This window comes from Malaclemys terrapin, chromosome 21 (genome assembly GCF_027887155.1).
Source record: "Malaclemys terrapin pileata isolate rMalTer1 chromosome 21, rMalTer1.hap1, whole genome shotgun sequence".
In the NCBI taxonomy this organism is placed as follows: domain Eukaryota; kingdom Metazoa; phylum Chordata; order Testudines; family Emydidae; genus Malaclemys; species Malaclemys terrapin.
Genome location: NC_071525.1, coordinates 3,872,561 through 3,890,734, shown reverse-complemented (window position 1 = coordinate 3,890,734; position 18,174 = coordinate 3,872,561). Strand labels below are relative to the sequence as shown.

Genomic DNA, 18,174 nt, shown 5'->3' with positions numbered 1-18,174 from the left:
GTGCGCATGCGTGTGCCCCTCTGGAGGCGCGCGGGGCTGGGAGGGCGCTTGCGCGTGCGCGGCCCTGCGGCGAGGGAGACCATAGAGAGCTGGCGGTGAGTGGCTGCGATGTGCCGTTGGGCACTCTAGCCCTGCGGAGGGTGAGCTCTATGGGGCCAAAGGAGTTGCGGGAGGGGGCGGGGCCAGGAGTCTCGGGCGGGGACAGGGGCTGGTGACGTCTGCCGGCGACACAGACAGAACGGCACTATGGGTGACGTCATAGCGACGTGCCGCGCGGTGACATCACAGTGGCATGACGTCACATCGCGACGTCACGGTTATGCTGTGTAATACCATGACAACGCCTCCTGATGATGTCACAGCTCAGAGTCATGGCAACGCCTCACTGAGCGATATCACACTGATGCCCCAGGCCCTGACACGTCACAACAGTGCGATGTCGCGCTGTAATGTCACGGCAACGTGTCAGGGTGATGTCACAGTGACGTGGTGTCACAGCACAATGTCACGGCAACACCTCCCTGAGTGATGCCACGCTAATGCCCCGTGCCATGACATCACCACAATGTCTTGTGAGTGTAACGTCCTGGCAACCCCTGGGGACGCACGGTCACACGACACAAGCTGCTGCCACACGGCACAGCGCAACAGTGGCACGAGGCAATGGGACATGGGGCCTTCCCCTCGCAGGCGCCAGCTTGGATCCAGACCTTTGGAGGGCTGTTCAGCATCATACGGGAAATGAGTTTGCTGGACCTCAGCCCATTGGCTAGTGTAAAGGAACCCACATCACCAACCCACTCCCAAGCCTGGCAGAGATGCCAGGGGGCGAATGCCTCATTGAATTGGCCTTCCCTCTCCCCCAGGAAGTGCCCCTCATCCCCAAATCTTTTACATAAGCAGCCCCTGGCTGCAAAGAGTAATTAAAGGAGCCAAGCCCGTTCATTCAGACCTTCCTGCGCGGTGAGTCTCTCCCTTTTTCCTTTTAGGAGGTTTTAACTCTTTCTTTGTGCACCATTTCCCATCTCTCAGGTTCACCCCACAGCCACTGCCATGACGGGGCTCTCCGGCCAGCCCCTCTCTTTGGAGGAGCAGAAGCAGTTAGCAGTGAACATCACCCATGTCCTCTCTCTCTATGGCTCCATTGTGGACTCATACATCATTGTGAGTCCTATTCAAACCGCGATTGGGCTTTGCTGAGAGGCGGCAGGGTCCAGCATGAAGGGTGCTGGCCTGGGATTTAGGAGACTGGGGATTCATTCCTGCCTCTGCCATCAACCTGCTGTGTGACCTTGGTCAAGTCACTGCCCTACTCTGTGCCTCAGTTTCCACTCCCACTCTTTGTCGGTTTTGTCTATTTAGATTGGGGCAGGGACTGTCACTCACTAGGTATATGAACAGCGCCTAGCACAATGGGGCCATTATCTCGGTTGGGGTTTGAGTGCTGGGGGTGGGCTGGGATGATGAGTGCTGGTGGTTAAACTTTCCCCTTCCCCATCACCCTTTCTTCCCTGCAGGAGTTTTTCACCGATAATCTTTGGGGGAAGCTTCCTTATTCCTGGCAGGCAGTGCTCACCGATCTCCCCTCCCCGCAACTCGCTGCCGTCTTGCTCGAGAAAGGAAAACCGGAGGAAGTTTGGTAAGAACATGCTCCTGTCAAAGGGGCTTTACTAGTGTCCTCTGTAGGCTTGTTTTAGCTGCAGGGGTTTGCAAGGGGCATAGGGCTGCAGGCAGGGCTTGTGTCTGCAGGCTGCATTGTCAGTTATAGCAGAGGATGTTTTTCCCTCTGAGTCAGTCCTGGACCAAAGCCCTCGCATGGTGCTAGGGAGTGCTGTGGTGATAGGGGAAATGCCTATCAGAGAGGATATGAAACCCCGACCACTCAGCGGCTAGATATGTTGACAGGTGCTTTGGAAAGGCTTAGAGATACAGATAGGCACAGACTTGTGGCCTTTAAAGACACCACAGCATTTTTTTTATTCGCAAGAGTCAGGGTTGCATTCCCAGTGGCCTAAATCCAGCATTCTGCCTCCTTAAATTCCCCATGCAGTTCAACTTGGATATGATTTGCTTCGTTGCCACCCGTCCTGAACTTTCACATACTGTTCCTCTGTGCTGTTAAACAGCTGCCGCATTCTACTCCAGAGGTGGCCGCATTTCCCCAGTGGGTGAAGTGATTTGTACAGCCGTAGTCTGTTCAGTCCCTTTGGTGCGACAGCAATGGGAATTCCTTGTCCATACACTAACTGCGGTCCTTGTTCTGCCAGTTACAGCGTGGTGTGGCCACTCTCCTTGCTGGCCTTTAAAGCTACAGCGCACACATTGGCTTTCTCCAGAACGCCTCGTGGCAGAGGCGGCATGTCGGCGAACGGGAGGCCAGAGGAGTTCAGGGAGAACCGGTGTCAGAGCTCGAAGCTTAACCCCCTTTTCCGGAAGCACGTCAAGCCGAAAAAGCAGCATGAAATCCGGCAGCTCGGGAAGGTCTGTGGCTAGCATTTCTTGTCCCCAGTAGGAATGATGACATCACTATAGCTGTGACTCCAATCCAGCATCTCTGGGGTCTCACTTTCTCCTATCCTAGCCTCCTTTCCCACTTCACATCCCCAGGAGTATGAAGATGCTATAATTCCTAGTAGCAGGGTGATGAAGCGATCAGATTAGTTAGAAGGTGACTCTCCTCAGCTCTGAGGAATGGCATTTCTTGGAGGAGGAAGACCAGCGCTTGAGTCCAGGCCTTCCTCTGGCAAAGGCCAAGATCATGGGTTTCCAGCTGGGGAGTTGCAGTTCCAGAGGGAAAGGGGGTCACACGTGGGTCCAAGGGCGGTCACCGCTGTCCTCCCTTGATCAGGGGGTCCCCACCATTTTTTCAGTTGCAACATAGGGTCGCGATAAGGAAAAGTGCGAAGGCCATTGGCCAACGTTCTCCTAGCTGCATCCTTGACTGAGCAGCCCAATAAAAGAGGCCTGATCTGTCAAGATGTTGTACCCTGAAGTCGGCGGAAGCTGCGTTGAGAAGCAGGCCAGCTCCCTAGGTATTGCAACACGGATTTCGGTGGCTAACTCTCCGCACCCAAGCTGGCCAGCCTAGGCCTTTCTGCTGCCAAGTTCCTTGATGAGTCTGCACCTTTATCTTTTCCTCAGGTGGTGAAGAAACTGAGCGAGATCACCAGGTGTGACCAGGTGGTAGATATTGGCTCTGGCCAGGTAGGTCGCTGGGAGCCGGTAGTTCCGTGGTTTGCATTATACTTTGTGTCCCAGATCCTTCCCTGGAGGGGTGAGGTGCATTGTCTCCTGCTGCACAGGAGGGGTGACGGGCTGGCTCAGAGGGTTCCTTTCACCTTTATGTCACCCATTTGGAGTCCCGCCCTGGACTGCGGGTGACCCTGGACTGATGGCGCCTGTGACATAGTGGGGAGTAACTCACTTCCCAGGAGACCGTATCCCAAAACTCACCAGCACGATCAGTGCCAGCTGTTTCCCTCGCTGGCAGCCTTAGTGGAGAGGCCAAGGACTGAATGGATTATGGAGACCGAACTCACCTAGGAGCTGTCTCTCTACGGTCCCCTATGCAGCTTCTAATCAGTTGCACGTCCTGCTTTCCCCGCACAGTGCTTTTGTGATAGGGCCCTGCAGCTCTGGTTTGTAACCACCACTGTGTCTTTTATTTGTGTGATCTCAGCCACCACCCTGTACAGTCCCATGCAGCCAGCAGCGGCTCCAGGCACCAGCACTCCAAACACGTGCCTGCGGTGGCAAGCCACGGGGGGGCGCCCTGCCGGTCCCTGCGAGGGCGGCAGTCAGGCAGCCTTCGGCAGCATGCCTGCAGGAGGTCCACCGGTCCCGCGGCTTCGGCGGCAATTCGGCGGTGGGTACGCCGAATCCACGGGACCGGGGACCTCCCACAGGCAAGCCGCCGAAGGCAGCCTGCCTGCCGTGCTTGGGGCGGCACAAAAACTAGAGCCGCCCCTGCATGCAGCAATTCTGTTTACAGTGACATACCATCATCATCCCTTGGCCAGAGAGAAGAGCGTGCTCCAGAGATCCCCCTTGACCCTGGCTTTGCTGGCCTGCCTTGCTTTCTCTCTCTCCTTTGCACTTCCGTCTTGGGCTCCTTTTTTACTCTTGCAGTTAATGGGCTAATTATCTCCTTAGCTCTCCCCAGCTCAGGCTGATCTGGACATTAGCCATTCCCTCCCTCCTTCAATCAGGCCCTTTGGTGGGGCGGGAGGGTCAGCTGCTGTTTCTCAGCACTCCGCCGCAGGCCCCCAACCCAAGCACTCAAAAATCATGACTCGCCCCAGTGTGGGGAAATGCATCCCCCTCCCTCCCTAATCTTCCAGTGCTGGGGGAGGGGAGGGAGCTTTCAGAAACCCCCAAAGCGGCAGCCGTGGTTGACGGTCGGCGTGTGTTCCCCTTCAAGGGCCATCTCGCTCGCTTTCTGGCCTTCGGTCTGGGTTTGTCCGTCACGGCAATTGAGGGAGACGGACGCCTGGTTGACATGGCGACTAAGTTTGACCGAGAACTGGTGTGGGTGCTGGAGAAGGAGCAAGCGCAACGAACCAAGGTAGACGGTGCAGTGGGGGGCAGAGGAGGGGCCCAAGGCTAATGCCCAGTGCGGATCAGTGGGCTCTTCACAGCAGGCAATGACTAAATTCCTGTGGGGTTGGAAGGACGGCCTAGTGGGTAGAGCACTGGCTTAGGACTCGAGAGACTTGGGTTGTGTTTCTGGCTCTTTGAGCGACCCTTAATTGACCCTGTGCCTCAGTTCCCCATCTGTGAAATGGGACTGAGCCGCCTACCTCTCAGGGGTCCATCTCTGATAGTGAGGTGCTCAGAGAACCCGGCGCTGGAGAGAGATATCCTCCTGATGCTTCTCACCCCGAGGAAATCCAGGCTGCGACCCATTCAAGCAGAGGATGTTAATATTTTTACCCCGAAGACTTTTCTAGGGAAGAAGCGAGGCTCCAGCGGAGGGAGCATGGTCTAGTACAGAGGTGGGCAAACTACGGGGCCCGCGGGACCATCCTGCCTGGCCCCTGAGCTCCCAGCGGGGGAGGCTACCCCCTGGCCCCTCCCCTGCTGTCCCCCTTCCCCCATAGCCACGCCGCCGCGTGGGCAGCGCTCTGGGCGGCGGGGTTACACGCTCCACAGAGCAGCACAGCAGCGGGTCTGGTTCTGGCTGGGCAGCGCGGCTGCCAGACATGCTGCTCTGAGTGGCATGGTAAGGGGGCCGGTGCTGGGGAGTTGGATAAGGGGCGGAGGTCAGTGGGCAGGGGTGTGGATAGGGGTTACGGGATGGGGAACAGGGGGGTTGGATAGGCATGGGATCCCGGGGGGCCTGTCAGAGGGCGGGGGTGTGGATGGAGTCAGGGAGGCAGTCAGGGGACTGGGAGCAGGGGGGCTGGAGGTCCTGGGAGGGGGCGGTTAGGGGACAAGGAGCAGGGGGGGTTGGATGGGTCGGGGGTTTTGAGGGGAGCAGTCAGGGGGCAGGAAGTGGGAGGGGGTGGATGGGGGCCGGGACCAGGCTGTTTGGGGAGGCACAGCCTTCCCTACCTGGCCCTCCATACAGTTTTGCAACCCCAATGTGGCCCTTGGGCCAAAAAGTTTGCCCACCCCTGGTCTAGTAGCTGTGGCGTGGGACTGGGTGTCGGAGATCGGGGTTTTCATCCTGGCTCTGCTGGGTGGCTTTTCATTAACAGCTTATAGGGTCTGAGCTGCTCCCCGATCAGGACGGCCAGGGTAACCTGAGCTCAGACTATAACCATCTGTTAGGAGTTGACCCTTTACTGCCAGAGGCGACGGAACTTCCCTTTATTCCGTGGTGGCCCACTGGGACGGTCCAGTTTGCACCTGCCTCTCAGGCAGCCGGGATTGGCCTCTCTTGAAGGCAGAACCCCAGCCTAGCCGGAGCCTTAGTCTGATCAGCTGTGGCAGAGTTGAGCTCAGATAACCACCGCTGAGTGGCTGTCTGTGATTCGTTGTTTCTCCCTTCCTGCAGGATCCAGTGGAGATCTCCCTCCGTGGGCCAAGCCACGTGGCGGGGTGGGTCGACCCCCAAGCACCATGGCGGGAATTCCTCCTCCCGCCGCAGCCAGGAATAGACACAGCTCATTCTCCCATGGCAGAAAGCGGCCCGTCCCCAGAGATCGGTGTCACCTACGACCCGCCAGGGCCACGGAAGATCATTCCCCCCACAGCCCCTTGTGGGGGTGGCAGAGATGGGGCAGAGACGGGCAAGGCTGGAGAGAAGGGGCCAGGAGGATGGAGCTGCATGGCTGCTGCAAGAGAGGAGCGGGGGGGAACCCCAGCTCCCTTCAGAAGCAGAGGCCGTGGCTACGTTCCCAACGGGCCTCACCCTCTGTATCGACCGAGCCGCCCAACGGCAGTAAATCCCCTGGGGCCGCTGGCAGAGGGCAGGCTGCTACTAACCGGCCTCCATGCGTGCGGAGACCTCAGCGTAGCCCTGCTCAGACACTTTACCCGCTGCCCCCACGTGGTGGCCATGACCTCGGTGGCCTGCTGCTACATGAAACTCACCACTCAGGAGGAGCCGACCCCTCCTGGCCTCGCTGCACCATCTCCTCCTTCCACCGACTGGCCTGAGTACGGCTACCCCCTGAGCGCCTGGGTGGCCGGCCTGCCGGGCCACGCCCTCTCCTACAAGGCGCGGGAAGTGGCCTGCCACGCCGTGGAGGACTACGTGCTGCGGCTGAAGAGCGAGAGCCCCGTCCTGCGGACTCACTGCTACCGCGCAACGCTGGAGACGCTGATCCGGGCGGCTGATCCCGTGAAGAGACGCCTCGGGGTGCAGACGGTCAACAAGGCCCACCAGCTAGCCTTCGAGGAGTGAGTCAGCCGGCATGGCGTGTCTTAGCAAAGTCTGGCCTAGCTAACCAGCCAATGGCCACGCAGCAGAGACGGGCCTCATCCCATCTCGACAGCAATAGAAGCCGGGGAGACCAGAGACGGGGCTCCGGTTCTGGCCCCTTACTGGAGATGGGAGGGCTGATCCTGCTCAGAAATTCCCCAGAACTCGGGGGCTGTTTGGATACAGAACCTCATTGAAAGGGATGGAGGCAACGGTCTCCTTGTTCCTAGCACACGTCTCTCCGCTCCCATCGATTGCTATTTAAACAACTTAGGGGCACGACTCTCCACTTCTCACAGGTGGGGAAACTGAGGCACAGGGACGCGACATCACTGATCCACCCCATCTGACTGGCTCACCTGAGGGTAACTCAGGGGTTAATGGGCACATGCCCAGTCTGCTCCCCATGCTCTGTCTGACAACTGATGCCCAAAGCTGTATATACATGAGCGGTATACAAATCCTGGGTTCCCTTCCCTGCTTGGGGATGGGAATGTGGCTTGGGGGCTAGAGCTAGTGGCCGGGGGACTGGGGCCCTGCCAGGGTCCTGTCAGCTCCGGCTGAGCTGCCCTGGAGTGGGCGGCAGAGCTGACGGGGCCATGCTGTTTCACCTTGGCAGGTACGCCCGGCTGGGCTTGCAGCGGGTGGGGCTGGACCCCGCCGCCCCTCTGGATCGGGCCTGCGTGGACGCCATGCTGGCCCAGCAACAGAACGTGGTGGCCTTCTTCAGCCTGGCCCTGCTGTTGGCGCCGCTGGTGGAGACCCTCATCCTGCTGGATAGGATGATCTACTTGCAGGAGCACGGTGAGTGCCTCGGACCGACCCACCCCCGGCCCAGGCCTGGGATCCAGGGCAGAGACACCCGGCTCCTTCACATTGCGGAGGGTGGGGGGGGAAAACCATTTGCCCTTCCCCTGAGCTGCTCCTTGTAGCCATCTTCAGCGTGGGGGGATTTAAACCCTCTGCCTGGCACAGACGAGCATGTTCATCCTTGGGATGCTGGCTGCAGCGGCCAAGTGTTTCCCCCTCCACCGACCCTCGCCTCGCCAGTAGCTGAGAGCGCCCTGGCCTCCGTAACAGTAACTCCCCAGGCTAGCGAGCCCGTGTCCCCCTTTGTACGGCTCCCACTTGCCGGGCTAGCGAGCAGGTCCGGCCTCCCGTTCACCCAGCGAGCGAGCACGCGTGTTCCTGTCTCTATCGCCACCTACTCGCCAGGCTAGCGTGTGCATCTGGGGACTGTGGGGGGGTAGGGGGGAATGATCCTTTCGAACAAGCCGCCTGACCTGTAAGAACTCACTACAAACCCCACCTGTGAACTACTCGGTATCCCTCCCACTCTTCCCCTGCAGGCTTCCAGTGCCAGTTGATTCCCCTGTTTAACCCCAGCTTCTCGCCCCGGAACCTAGTGCTGGTGGCGGCCAAGGCTGGGCTGGGCTCTGCGTTATCCACGCTGGCAGGGGAAGACTGACTCATACCGGCTTCCATTGATGCATGGGAATCGCCTGCTGCAGCCGCCTCTGGGGAGGAACGTGGCAGCTGTTGAACAGCGTACGGGAAAGAAGGAGGCGCTCGTTGTAAGAGGAGGCACTGGGGGAGTTCGGGGCTGCCTGTGGCAGGCTAGAGCAGCCTCAAAGTTCTGCCGCAGTTGCGCATGGGGAGCGAGATGATGTGGCCCATCCAGGACCAATCCTTCCCCCTTCAGCCCCACTCAGGGGCAGGGAGGTTTCTTCCCCCCACCCCCCGTTTCCTTGGGCTGGAAGAGTCCAAAGAGGAGCCAGCCCCAGGCACCAGAGAAAGCCCAGCAGGGCCCAGTTAGGGACAACAGGCAGCAGCTCCAGGTGATGACTGGCTGGTTGCCCAGTCCCTGCACCTCCACCTGCCCGACCTTCCTGGCCTTGCATCTCTCCCCACCCCCCCTTCAGCTGATCCTCTCACCCAAAATAAACACCCCCCAAAAGAGCAGTGGGACGTACCACCAGGTTTGCATTGTCTGTCAATGCTCCCTGCCTTGTCTACATGGGGACAGGCACCGACTCTCCCACGGGTCTGTGCAGAACACGATGGGCACGGGTGGGCACTGCCGTAACAAGCAGTGTTAATCCTAATGGGGGTGGGTTATGGATCCCCTCACATCCCAGCGTGGGAGGTGCTCAACCCTCAGGTACTTATCCCACTCCCTACAGAATGGAACAGGGGTTAAGTGACTGTCCTAAGGTCACCCGTGCAGCCTGTAGCAGAGCTGGGATTTAATCCCAAACTGCCCCCCCACACACACCAGGCTTCCTTCCTCTGTACCCAGAGGCCAAGCCAAACAGTTACAGCCTAAGGTGGGGGCCAACGGGGGCTACCCTGCCCTCCCCACTGTTTAACCTGGGGGGGGGGGGGGGGGGAGAGTTGATATTCAACTGTCTCGGCCTGTGTGGCTTGGCTGTTTGCTCCAGCCCTCCCCCACCGTCTCTCCAACTCAGCTCCATGCCACACCTGGACCCTTCCCCTCCCACCCTGCTTCTCTCAGATGCTCCCCCCTTTGCGTTCAGCCCATCCCCTGCCAACTAAACCCACCCAAAATCCTCCAGAAAACTACCATGCCACTGGCTGCCACCTCAGGGGTGCCGTACCCCTTTCCCCAAGCCCGCAGCTGGTCAGACTGTCCACTCTGCGGCGGAGGGACTGGGTTTGTACAGCACCGAGCACAGCGGGCCCCCACTCGGGCTCTGCCGTAACCAACAGGATTCATAAGCCAGACCCAGTTCTGTTCGGGTCTCTGCCTAGGCGGTGGCAGTGAGGCCACGTTCGCTGCCACAGGAGGGACGCGTGCCCTGCGGCTCAGAAAGAAAGATGGCCGAGGCTGGCATACAAAAGGGGTCAGGATGTCTTTATTGCTGGCCGGCGGGAGAGGCAGGCCCTGATTGCAAGGGGCCTGCAGCCTTGGGCTGGGCAGCCAGGTCTTTGCCGTCCAGACATACGAAGACAACTTGGGACTCCAGGAGAGCGGGCCGCCCACGAGCCACATGGCGTAAGCGCTGGGGTCACAGGCAGAGACAGCTGCAGAGGTGCTAATACCAATAGGACTTCCTGGCTCGGCGCGTCTCCACGATGCCCTGCAGCTCCAGGATTTCTTCTTCGAATATTTTCAGGGATGGCTGGTAGGTCCTGTCCAGCGCATCATCCACTGAGGTGTCCTTTGGCCCATCTGCCCGGGGAGGGGGAGAGGGGAGTATGTTACAACCTCGATCTCGGCACCATCTCCAGGACGCTGCGGAGAACAGCACCCCTTCCGCCACAGATCTGCACAGCGGAGACAGCCGTGGGGAAGAAGGGGGTTCGTGCCCACGAGGCCAGCCCAGCCCAGCTGTGTGGGAGGGAGCTCGAATGTAGCCCTGCAGGGCCAGCCCAACTCCAGGGGTAGCCGAATTCTAGTCCGGCTCACGTCACAGGGGAATTGGACCCGGCCACATCATGCCCAGGGCGAACTCTGCTTGACGCGCAGATCCGGGGGGGTTGCTGCCATTCCGATCGGGTCCATGCTGGTGTCAGCGATGACACGACATGCTGGGCAGGGGAGAATCAGGCCCATCTCTTGGGACCTGGGATCGCCAAGGCACAAACTCAAAAGCCACGTGGGTTTATACCGTCGCTTCCCAGATGGGAGACAAACGTCAGTGGAAACAGGGCTAACCAGAGAAGTGTGACAAAACCCACTCCTGGCTTCCCCGAGTCTGGGTGAGTCCAAGGCAGCAGCTGTAAATGCAGTCAGTGCTCCAGGCTGTGGGGCGACTGACAGTACAAATAACTCAAGGAAACACTATCCCCTCCCTGGCCCAGCTGCGAAGCAGGCTCCACAGAATGCTTTAAACCCCTTGGCCCGATTCTCAGCCCCGCGCCCGCAGGAAAACGTCACCGGCGCCCCCTTGAAAGCCGCTTGGCCCCGGGAAGTGGATTGCAAATTAGAACAGCTCCGTGGCTGCTCTCACTTACACCAAGGTCTGCGCGGCTCTAGAACACAGAGCACAAAGGTGACTTAGAGTCAGGCCCCAAGTGTGCCACATGCCGCAGACACCATCCCATTTCAGCCCTGTTGCTCGGGCACCTTTCAGCAGTTCCCAACAGAAAGCAACGTCGGCTCGCCCGGGGCCAAGTGGGAGAAGCCCCCAGAAAACCCGCTCACCTTTCCACTGCTCTGGGATGATGCCGTCCCGGCGCTGGTGGACGGGTGCAGGGATGATCCTGCCGGTTCGCAGAGACACCCTCACTCGCTCACCCTCTTCGGTGTAGCGCCACTCCACCTCGGTGGGCTTCCTAGGGGGAAAGGCAGGGGGTGGGGGGGGATCAGACGAGACCCCCGAGAGCGTTGCTCAGACCGGCCAAAAGCCTTTGGGGAGGTTTTTAATTGGTGTCTTTGGAAGTCTCTCTCTTGCTGCAGCACAGGGGCCCCTAGCACCTTGCAAGGGCATTGCAGTTAGCGCTCCCCCAGAGGAAGGAGCACCCCCTACTGTTCCCTCCAGCGCAGTGTCCCCTAGTACCATGCTGGGGCATTGGGGTCAGCACGGACTCCCTGGGGCACAGCGCCCCCTACTGAGCCCCCACTCCCTGGGGCACAGTGCCCTCTACTGAGCCCCCGCCACCCACTCCCTGAGGCATAGCACCCCCTACTGAGCCCCCACTCCCTGGGGCACAGTGCCCTCTACTGAGCCCCCGCCACCCACTCCCTGAGGCATAGCACCCCCTACTGAGCCCCCACTCCCTGGGGCACAGCGCCCCCCCCTTGCACCACATTTGGGTCAATTCTGCGTTACCTATTGATTCCTTGCCACGTCCGGCCCAACTCTTGGTTTCCCTTATTACCCTTTGCCTCGCAGGAGCACCTAGCAGCCCAAGTCATTGACCCCCGCTCCCCGGTGCCAGGTGCTGTACAGACACAGAACAAAGACAGGCCCTACCCCAAAGAGTTTGGACTCTAACTTTGAGCATCTCCCATCCAAGTACTGGCCAGGCCTTGCGCTGCTTAGCTAGACAGATCCGGTAGGTTCACGGCTGCGGGCAGTGCCTTAGGTGAGGGTTTAACACAGCACCAGCCTCCCACAGGCAGCTGGAAGGACGCCAGTGCCCCCAGCCGAGCCACGGGCCGGAGCCTGGGGCGGGATTACCTGTCCGTAGGGTCGACCAGGGCAATCTGTCGGAGCAGCAAGGGTGCCTCGCTGGTGATGTACATCCCCGGGTAATCGGCGGTTTTCCCCATGTAGTGGTAATGCTGGAAACAGAGAGCTGGGTTTCAAACCGCCGCCCCTTCCTCACCCACTGGCCTCGCCCCAGGGTCCCTCAGGCCAGGAGACCATCCCGGCCAGGGCAGTGTCTGGACTGGGTTGTGGCCTTTTACACTCTCACACGTCACTAGCACCAGTGACTGTTGGGTGGGAGGGGAGGGGTTATTGCCACCGTTCTGCAGCACATTACAAGCTGATTAAACCTCATAGCCCACCCACGTAGTGTAGGTTAGCCCTATCTTAGAGATGGGGAAACTGAGGCACAGAGAGGGGAGTGACTTGCCCCAGGGCTTGGAACAGGCTCACTGCACAGTCATTCTCGGGGTTCCTTGGGCACCGCGCCCCTGAGACTCAGAACTACCCAAGCAGCCACGGGGATAGAACTCAGATCCTCCTGCGCTGAGAGCCCCGCTGCCTGAGCCAAAGGAGAATCCCCATTGGCGGTATGGGATGTATGACACACAGCAGAGCAGTTCTGATTCCAGCTGGCCAACACACAGGAGATTGAGGCTTCCCCCCGGTTCTTCCCTTACCGTATTCAAACCTTGCACAAAGACCCAGTTGCGAGCTCGGATGACCTGGATCACCATTCCTTGCTTCCCGGCATCCTTCCCGATTAATATCTCCACCTGAAACACAACAAGTCCCCGTTAGCACTCCATACGGGACCCCCCGGCTCGGGGCACAGAAACTCAGCAACGCCCCACGCTAGACAATCCCAGAGGGGGACTACTTATGGCTGGAGCTCACCGTGTCCCCACGGAACACTTTCCAGTCCTCCTTGCTGATGGGCTCCACAAACACCTTCTTGCGTCTCCGCCCGGGGGGGTTGAGGGCCTTGGCCACGGCCGTCCAGGGCCGGTAGATGCCGTGGCGATAGTCCGGGGGCAGCTTCATCTTAGCCGCCATGGCAAGCAAGGCGGTCAGACGCATGGTCCCGCTCGGCGAGGGCGGTCACGGTTCAGCAGATCCAGCCAAGGCCAGGCCTAAGGTCACAAAGCAAATCAGCGGCCGAGCTAGGAAACAGAACCCAGGTGTCCTACCTCCCGGTCTCGTCCCCTTCCCCACAATCCCCAAACCCACAAAGCCCCTCCCCTCCCAGAGCCAGGGAAAGAACCCAGGAATCCTGGCTGGTCTATGCACAGCAATAGCGCATGGGGAGAAGATTTTAAGCGGGACACCAGCAGGGAGCTAGCTAGCTTTACCCAGCGGGTTTCAAGCCTGCTCAGGTCCCCATTAGGGTGACCAGATGTCCCGATTTTAGGGTCTTTTTCTTATATAGGCTCCTATTACCCCCTACCCCCGTCACGATTTTTCACACTTGCTGTCTGGTCACCCTAGTCCCCATTCACAGTAGCCCTGCTTAGTGCAGCACTACCCCCCTCTACCCCTCAGCATCTCACTGCATCATCCCCTACTCCCCTGCCCCACGGACCCTGCATGCAAGCCAAGCAACCCAGCCCTTGGGGGGCACCAGGAGGCAGCCCCCCCCCCCTTCTCACCTTGGTATTTTGCTGCTCCCAGGCCCCTCCAGCAGCAGTTTGCAGTTGCAATACACCATGCACATGCGTCTTCAGAGGACCAAGAGCACTGCACGCTGGGACTGGTAGTCCTGCGTGGGCGAGCCCAATCGCAATGCATCCTGGGATTTGCTGCCATAGTAGTTCTGCAGCATTGCACTCTGGGATTTGTAGTCCCATCCCGGGGGCTTGCTGCATTTCTGGGTGTTGCACTCCCAACTTCCGGCCTCTGTCCGGTTGCATTGCATTCTGGGCTTTGGGGCGCCTTCTCCTCCCCCCTATCAGTCCTGTTGCATTGCATTCTGGGCTTTGCAGCTCCTCCCCCCCACCCTTGTCCTATTGCATGGCATTCTGGGTATTGCAGCATCCTCTCCCTCCCCCCGCAAATCTGTCCTGCTGTATTGCATTCTGGGTATTACAGCTCCTCCTCCCACCTTGTCCTGTTGCATTGCATTCTGGGTATTGCAACCCCCCCCTCCCCGTCTTTGTCCTGTCGCCTTGCATTCTGGGTGTGGTAGTACCATCCTCTCTGCTGCATTGCAGTGTTTTGTGGGATTGGTAGTCCTAGTTTCCTGCCCTGCTTTCTGGCCCTCTGGGAGCTGGGGCTGTTCTCGCTCATCCAGTGAGGAAAGGACATGTTGCATGTCAGAAGCATGTTACACATGTGTGCGCTGGTGTAGATGGATGCGGGGGGGGGGGGGGTCCCTTTCCATAGGGCTCAGACAGTCACTAGATAGGGAGCTAGGGAAACGGACACACGGACGGAGAGCTGGGGGGACAGACAGGCAGCCTCTAGCAACCCGTACCCCACTAAGGAATGGGCAACAACAGATGGCCTCAGGGGATGCCCACACACATGTATCACAGTGTAGATGTGTAAAAAATGGGGCGACAAAAACAATTGTCAATTTTCCAACAGAATTTTAGACTTTTCAGAAAAAAAAAAAAAAATTTGAATACTGAAAAATGTTGGCTGGAAAGCAAAATATTTAAGTTTTCCAGTGTTCATCTTTTTGACATAAAATCAAAAATTTCCATGGGAAGCAGATACTTTTTGCAAAAAAAAACAAACCTTCCCACTCCCCCCCACCCCCACCCCCAATTTTCCATCAGTTTTGTGATGGAGACGTTTTGACCAGCCCCACCAGCGAGCCTTTCACTAGACACAACCTGATCTGTTTTGTCCCCTTTGCGCAGATCATCACTTCGTAGAAATGTCAGGCTAGAAGGGACCTCAAGAAGTCATCAAGTCCATCCCCTGCACTGAGGCCGGCCCGGACCAAATAAACCTAGACCATCCCTGATGGGTTTGTCCAGCCTGTTCTGAAAACCCTCCAGTGAAGGGATCCCCCAACCTCCCTTGGATGTCTGTTCCAGAGCTCAACTCCCCTTACAGTGAGAAAGTTCTTCCTAACATCTAACCAAAATCTCCCTTGCGGGGCAGGTTTGGTTCATTTTATACATCAGCAGCTTTTCCCAGACCCATACACCTTTCAAAACGTAGTTTCTATATAAGCCATGCCTGGCCAATCTATCAAACCCATTCCACATCTTCCAAAGCTATCGAGCGCTCTAGAGCAGGGACTGACTGTCTTTTAGTATGTGCCTGTCCAGCACAACTGGGCCCTGCTTCTGCCTGGGGTCTCTGGCGGGCGGGCTCAAATCATACGACATTCCCATGTGTTTTTGTTCCATGCGGACCTGCAGACGTCCCCCGGAGCACGTGGTTGCCTGGCACTGTAGTAGCCACACTCCTGCCGCTTTCCATTCTGGTCATTACATTCCTACGGGGATGTGACTACGCTGCATGCTGCGAGCCTTAGGAATCAAGTCCACACGGCTCAGCACATCAGAAGCTGGTGCATTGCCGCGCTGACCTGCAGGTGCTTAGCTGCCATGCCAGCCAGACCTCGGCACTTTTCAACAGACTTCATCAGGGAGGGGTGCAGGGTCAGAACATAAGAACGGCCAAACTGGCTCAGACCAAGGGTCCATCTAGCCCAGTATCCTGTCTTCCAACAGTGGCCAATGCCAGGTGTCCCAGAGGGAATGAACAGAACAGGTAATCATCAAATTATCCATCCCCTATTGCCCATTCCCAGCTTCTGGCAAACAGAGGCTAGGGACACCATCCCTGCCCAGCCTGGCTAGTAGCCATTGATGGACCTTCCTCCAGGAACTTATCTAGTTCTTTTTTTAACCCTGTTATCGTCTCGGCCTTCACAACATCCTCTGGCAGAGTTCCACAGGTTGACTGTGCAAATACTTCCTTTTGTTTGTTTTAAACCTGCTGCCGATTAATTTCATTAGGTGACCCCTAGTTCTTGTGTTAGGAAGAAGGAGTAAATAACACTTCCTGATTTACTTTCTCCACACCAGTCACGATTTTATAGACCTCTATCATATCCCCCCTTAGCCGTCTCTTTTCCAAGCTGAAAAGTCCCAGTCTTATTAATCTCTCCTCATACTGAAGCTGTTCCACACCCCTCATCATTTTTGTTGCCCTTTTCTGAATCTTTTCCAATTCCAATACATCTTTTTCGAGATGGGGCAACCACATCTGCACGCAGTATTCAAGGTGTGGATGTACCCTGGGTTTATACAGAGGCAATGGGATATTCTCTGTCCCTTTCTTAATGATTCCCAGCATTCTGTTTGCTTTTTGGACTGCTGCTGCCCATTGAGTGGATGTTTTCAGAGAACTACCCACAATGACTCCAAGTTCTCTTTCTTGAGTGGTAAGAGCTAATTTAGATCCCATCATTGTATATGTATAGTTGGGATGATGCTTTCCAATGTGCATTACTTTGCATTTATCAACACTGAATTTCATCTGCCATTTTGTTGCCCAATCACCTGGTTCTGAGAGATCCTTTTGTAGCTCTTCCCAGTCTGCCTGGGACTTAACTCTCTTGAGTAGTTTTGCATCATCTGCAATTTTTGCCACCTCACCGTTTACCCCTTTTTCCAGATCATTTATGAATATGTGGAATGGGACTGGTCCCAGAACAGACCCCTGAGGGACACCACTATTTACCTCTCTCCACTCTGAAAACTGACCATTTATTCCTACCCTTTGTTTCCTATCTTTTAACCAGTTACCGACCCATGAGAGAACCTTCCCTCTTATCCCACGACAGCTTCCTTTGCGGAAGGGCCTTTGGCGAGGGACCTTGTCACAGACTTTCTGAAAAGGCTTTGCTCAGTCCTCATCTCCATGCATCAGATGCAAGCAAGCACCAGGGATGATTGCACATGCGCAGAAGAGGCTCCAGGGGCATGCTGGGAAGTGTAGTTTTCTGGAAGCACTTGGCAATACTCCAGCTCGTCTCCATTTTCTATTCAAGCTCTCTCCCCTTAGGTGCTGCAGGCCTGGGCTTTGCACGGCCCGGTGGGCTGAGACCTCTCCTCTGCACGTGAACGTGCTTGTAGCTCAGGGCATGTTCTCTTAGGGTGACCAGACAGCAAGTGTGAAAAATCAGGATGGGGGTGGGGGGGTAATAGGAGCCTATATAAGAAAAAGACCCAAAAATCGGGACGGTCCCTCTAAAACCGGGACGTCTGATCACTCTACGTTCTCTTCAGCAGAGAGGTGGCACATTTAAACCCACTTCCAAGCCCTCCAGCTGCCCGATCCTGCTGTAGCTAAAACTCTGGGCCACGGAGGGGGGCATGCACGCGTGAGCCTGGATAATTCTTAGCAGCATCGCTGTGCTTGGGGCTTTTTACAAACAGAGGTGGTGGCCCAGGCCCGCGTTCCCATGCAGTGTAGAACTAAGCAAGTGCCGTTTGCATTCACCGGGCCCCAGGTAGCCGGGGCAGGAAAGTGGGGGAGTTCTTCCCTTGTCTTATGATGTATTATTTGCCCTACGGTAGCAGCCAGAGGCCCCGACTCGGATCGTGGCCCCATCGTGCCGGCTGCTGCGCCGACCCCACCGGCAGAGGCGGCGAGGTTTAGAGAGAGATTAAATGACTTGTCCACAGCCGCACCAGGCCTTGAACCCTGCTCTCCTGCGCGCCAGGCAAGTGCCTTAGCCGTAAAACCCCCCTGCAGCCAGCTTCTCGCCTCGCTCTCAAAGCAGCTCACGCAAGAGCTCCCTATTACAGCTGGGGAAACCGAGGCACAGAGTGGGAAAGCAATTTGCCCAAGAGGACAGAGTGAATCGAAGGGAGTAGGTAGGTTGCTGTCACAGGCAGGCATAGCCCATGGGGCAGGGTGCTAATCTGGGATTTAGAAGACCCAGATCAATCACACACACTGTGTGTGACCTTGAAGTCACTTAAGCCCAGATTTGCTAAAGGTAACTAAGACCCACCAACCTATTAGAATTCTTCGAGGGTGTTAATAAGCATGTGGACAAGGGGGATCCAGGGGATATAGTGTACTTGGACTTTCAGAAAGCCTTTGACAAGGTCCCTCACCAAAGGCTCTTCCGCAAAGGAAGCTGTCATGGGATAAGAGGGAAGGTCTTCTCCTGACTCAGTGACTGGTTAAAAGATAGGAAACAAAGGGCAGGAATAA

General features: G+C 57.3%; 2 protein-coding genes across 4 annotated transcripts; one reads left to right on the top strand and one right to left on the bottom strand.

The window, feature by feature from the left end:
- Positions 1-22: 22 nt before the first annotated feature.
- On the top strand, positions 23-8,848 carry METTL25B (methyltransferase like 25B). Of its 3 annotated transcripts, none has more exons than XM_054010809.1 (9): positions 23-95; positions 1,033-1,164; positions 1,518-1,639; positions 2,274-2,481; positions 3,142-3,204; positions 4,421-4,564; positions 5,999-6,846; positions 7,488-7,672; positions 8,218-8,848. In XM_054010809.1, exons 2-9 carry the CDS (start codon positions 1,054-1,056, stop codon positions 8,334-8,336), a joined length of 1,800 nt encoding a protein of 599 aa, XP_053866784.1. In that variant the 5' UTR covers positions 23-95; positions 1,033-1,053; the 3' UTR covers positions 8,337-8,848. The 3 variants fall into 3 exon arrangements, 2 of the variants coding, with proteins under 2 accessions (XP_053866784.1, XP_053866783.1); XM_054010808.1 differs by having other exon boundaries at positions 2,268-2,481; XR_008442934.1 differs by lacking the exon at positions 8,218-8,848 and having other exon boundaries at positions 2,268-2,481; positions 5,999-7,167; positions 7,488-7,568.
- An 874-nt stretch (positions 8,849-9,722) lies between these two features.
- On the bottom strand, positions 9,723-13,730 carry MRPL24 (mitochondrial ribosomal protein L24). Its single transcript, XM_054010636.1, has 6 exons — positions 13,635-13,730; positions 12,883-13,118; positions 12,666-12,761; positions 12,016-12,119; positions 11,037-11,167; positions 9,723-10,061 (listed from the first exon to the last, which is right to left on the bottom strand). Exons 2-6 carry the CDS (start codon positions 13,063-13,065, stop codon positions 9,925-9,927), a joined length of 651 nt encoding a protein of 216 aa, XP_053866611.1. The 5' UTR covers positions 13,066-13,118; positions 13,635-13,730; the 3' UTR covers positions 9,723-9,924.
- Positions 13,731-18,174: the final 4,444 nt, after the last annotated feature.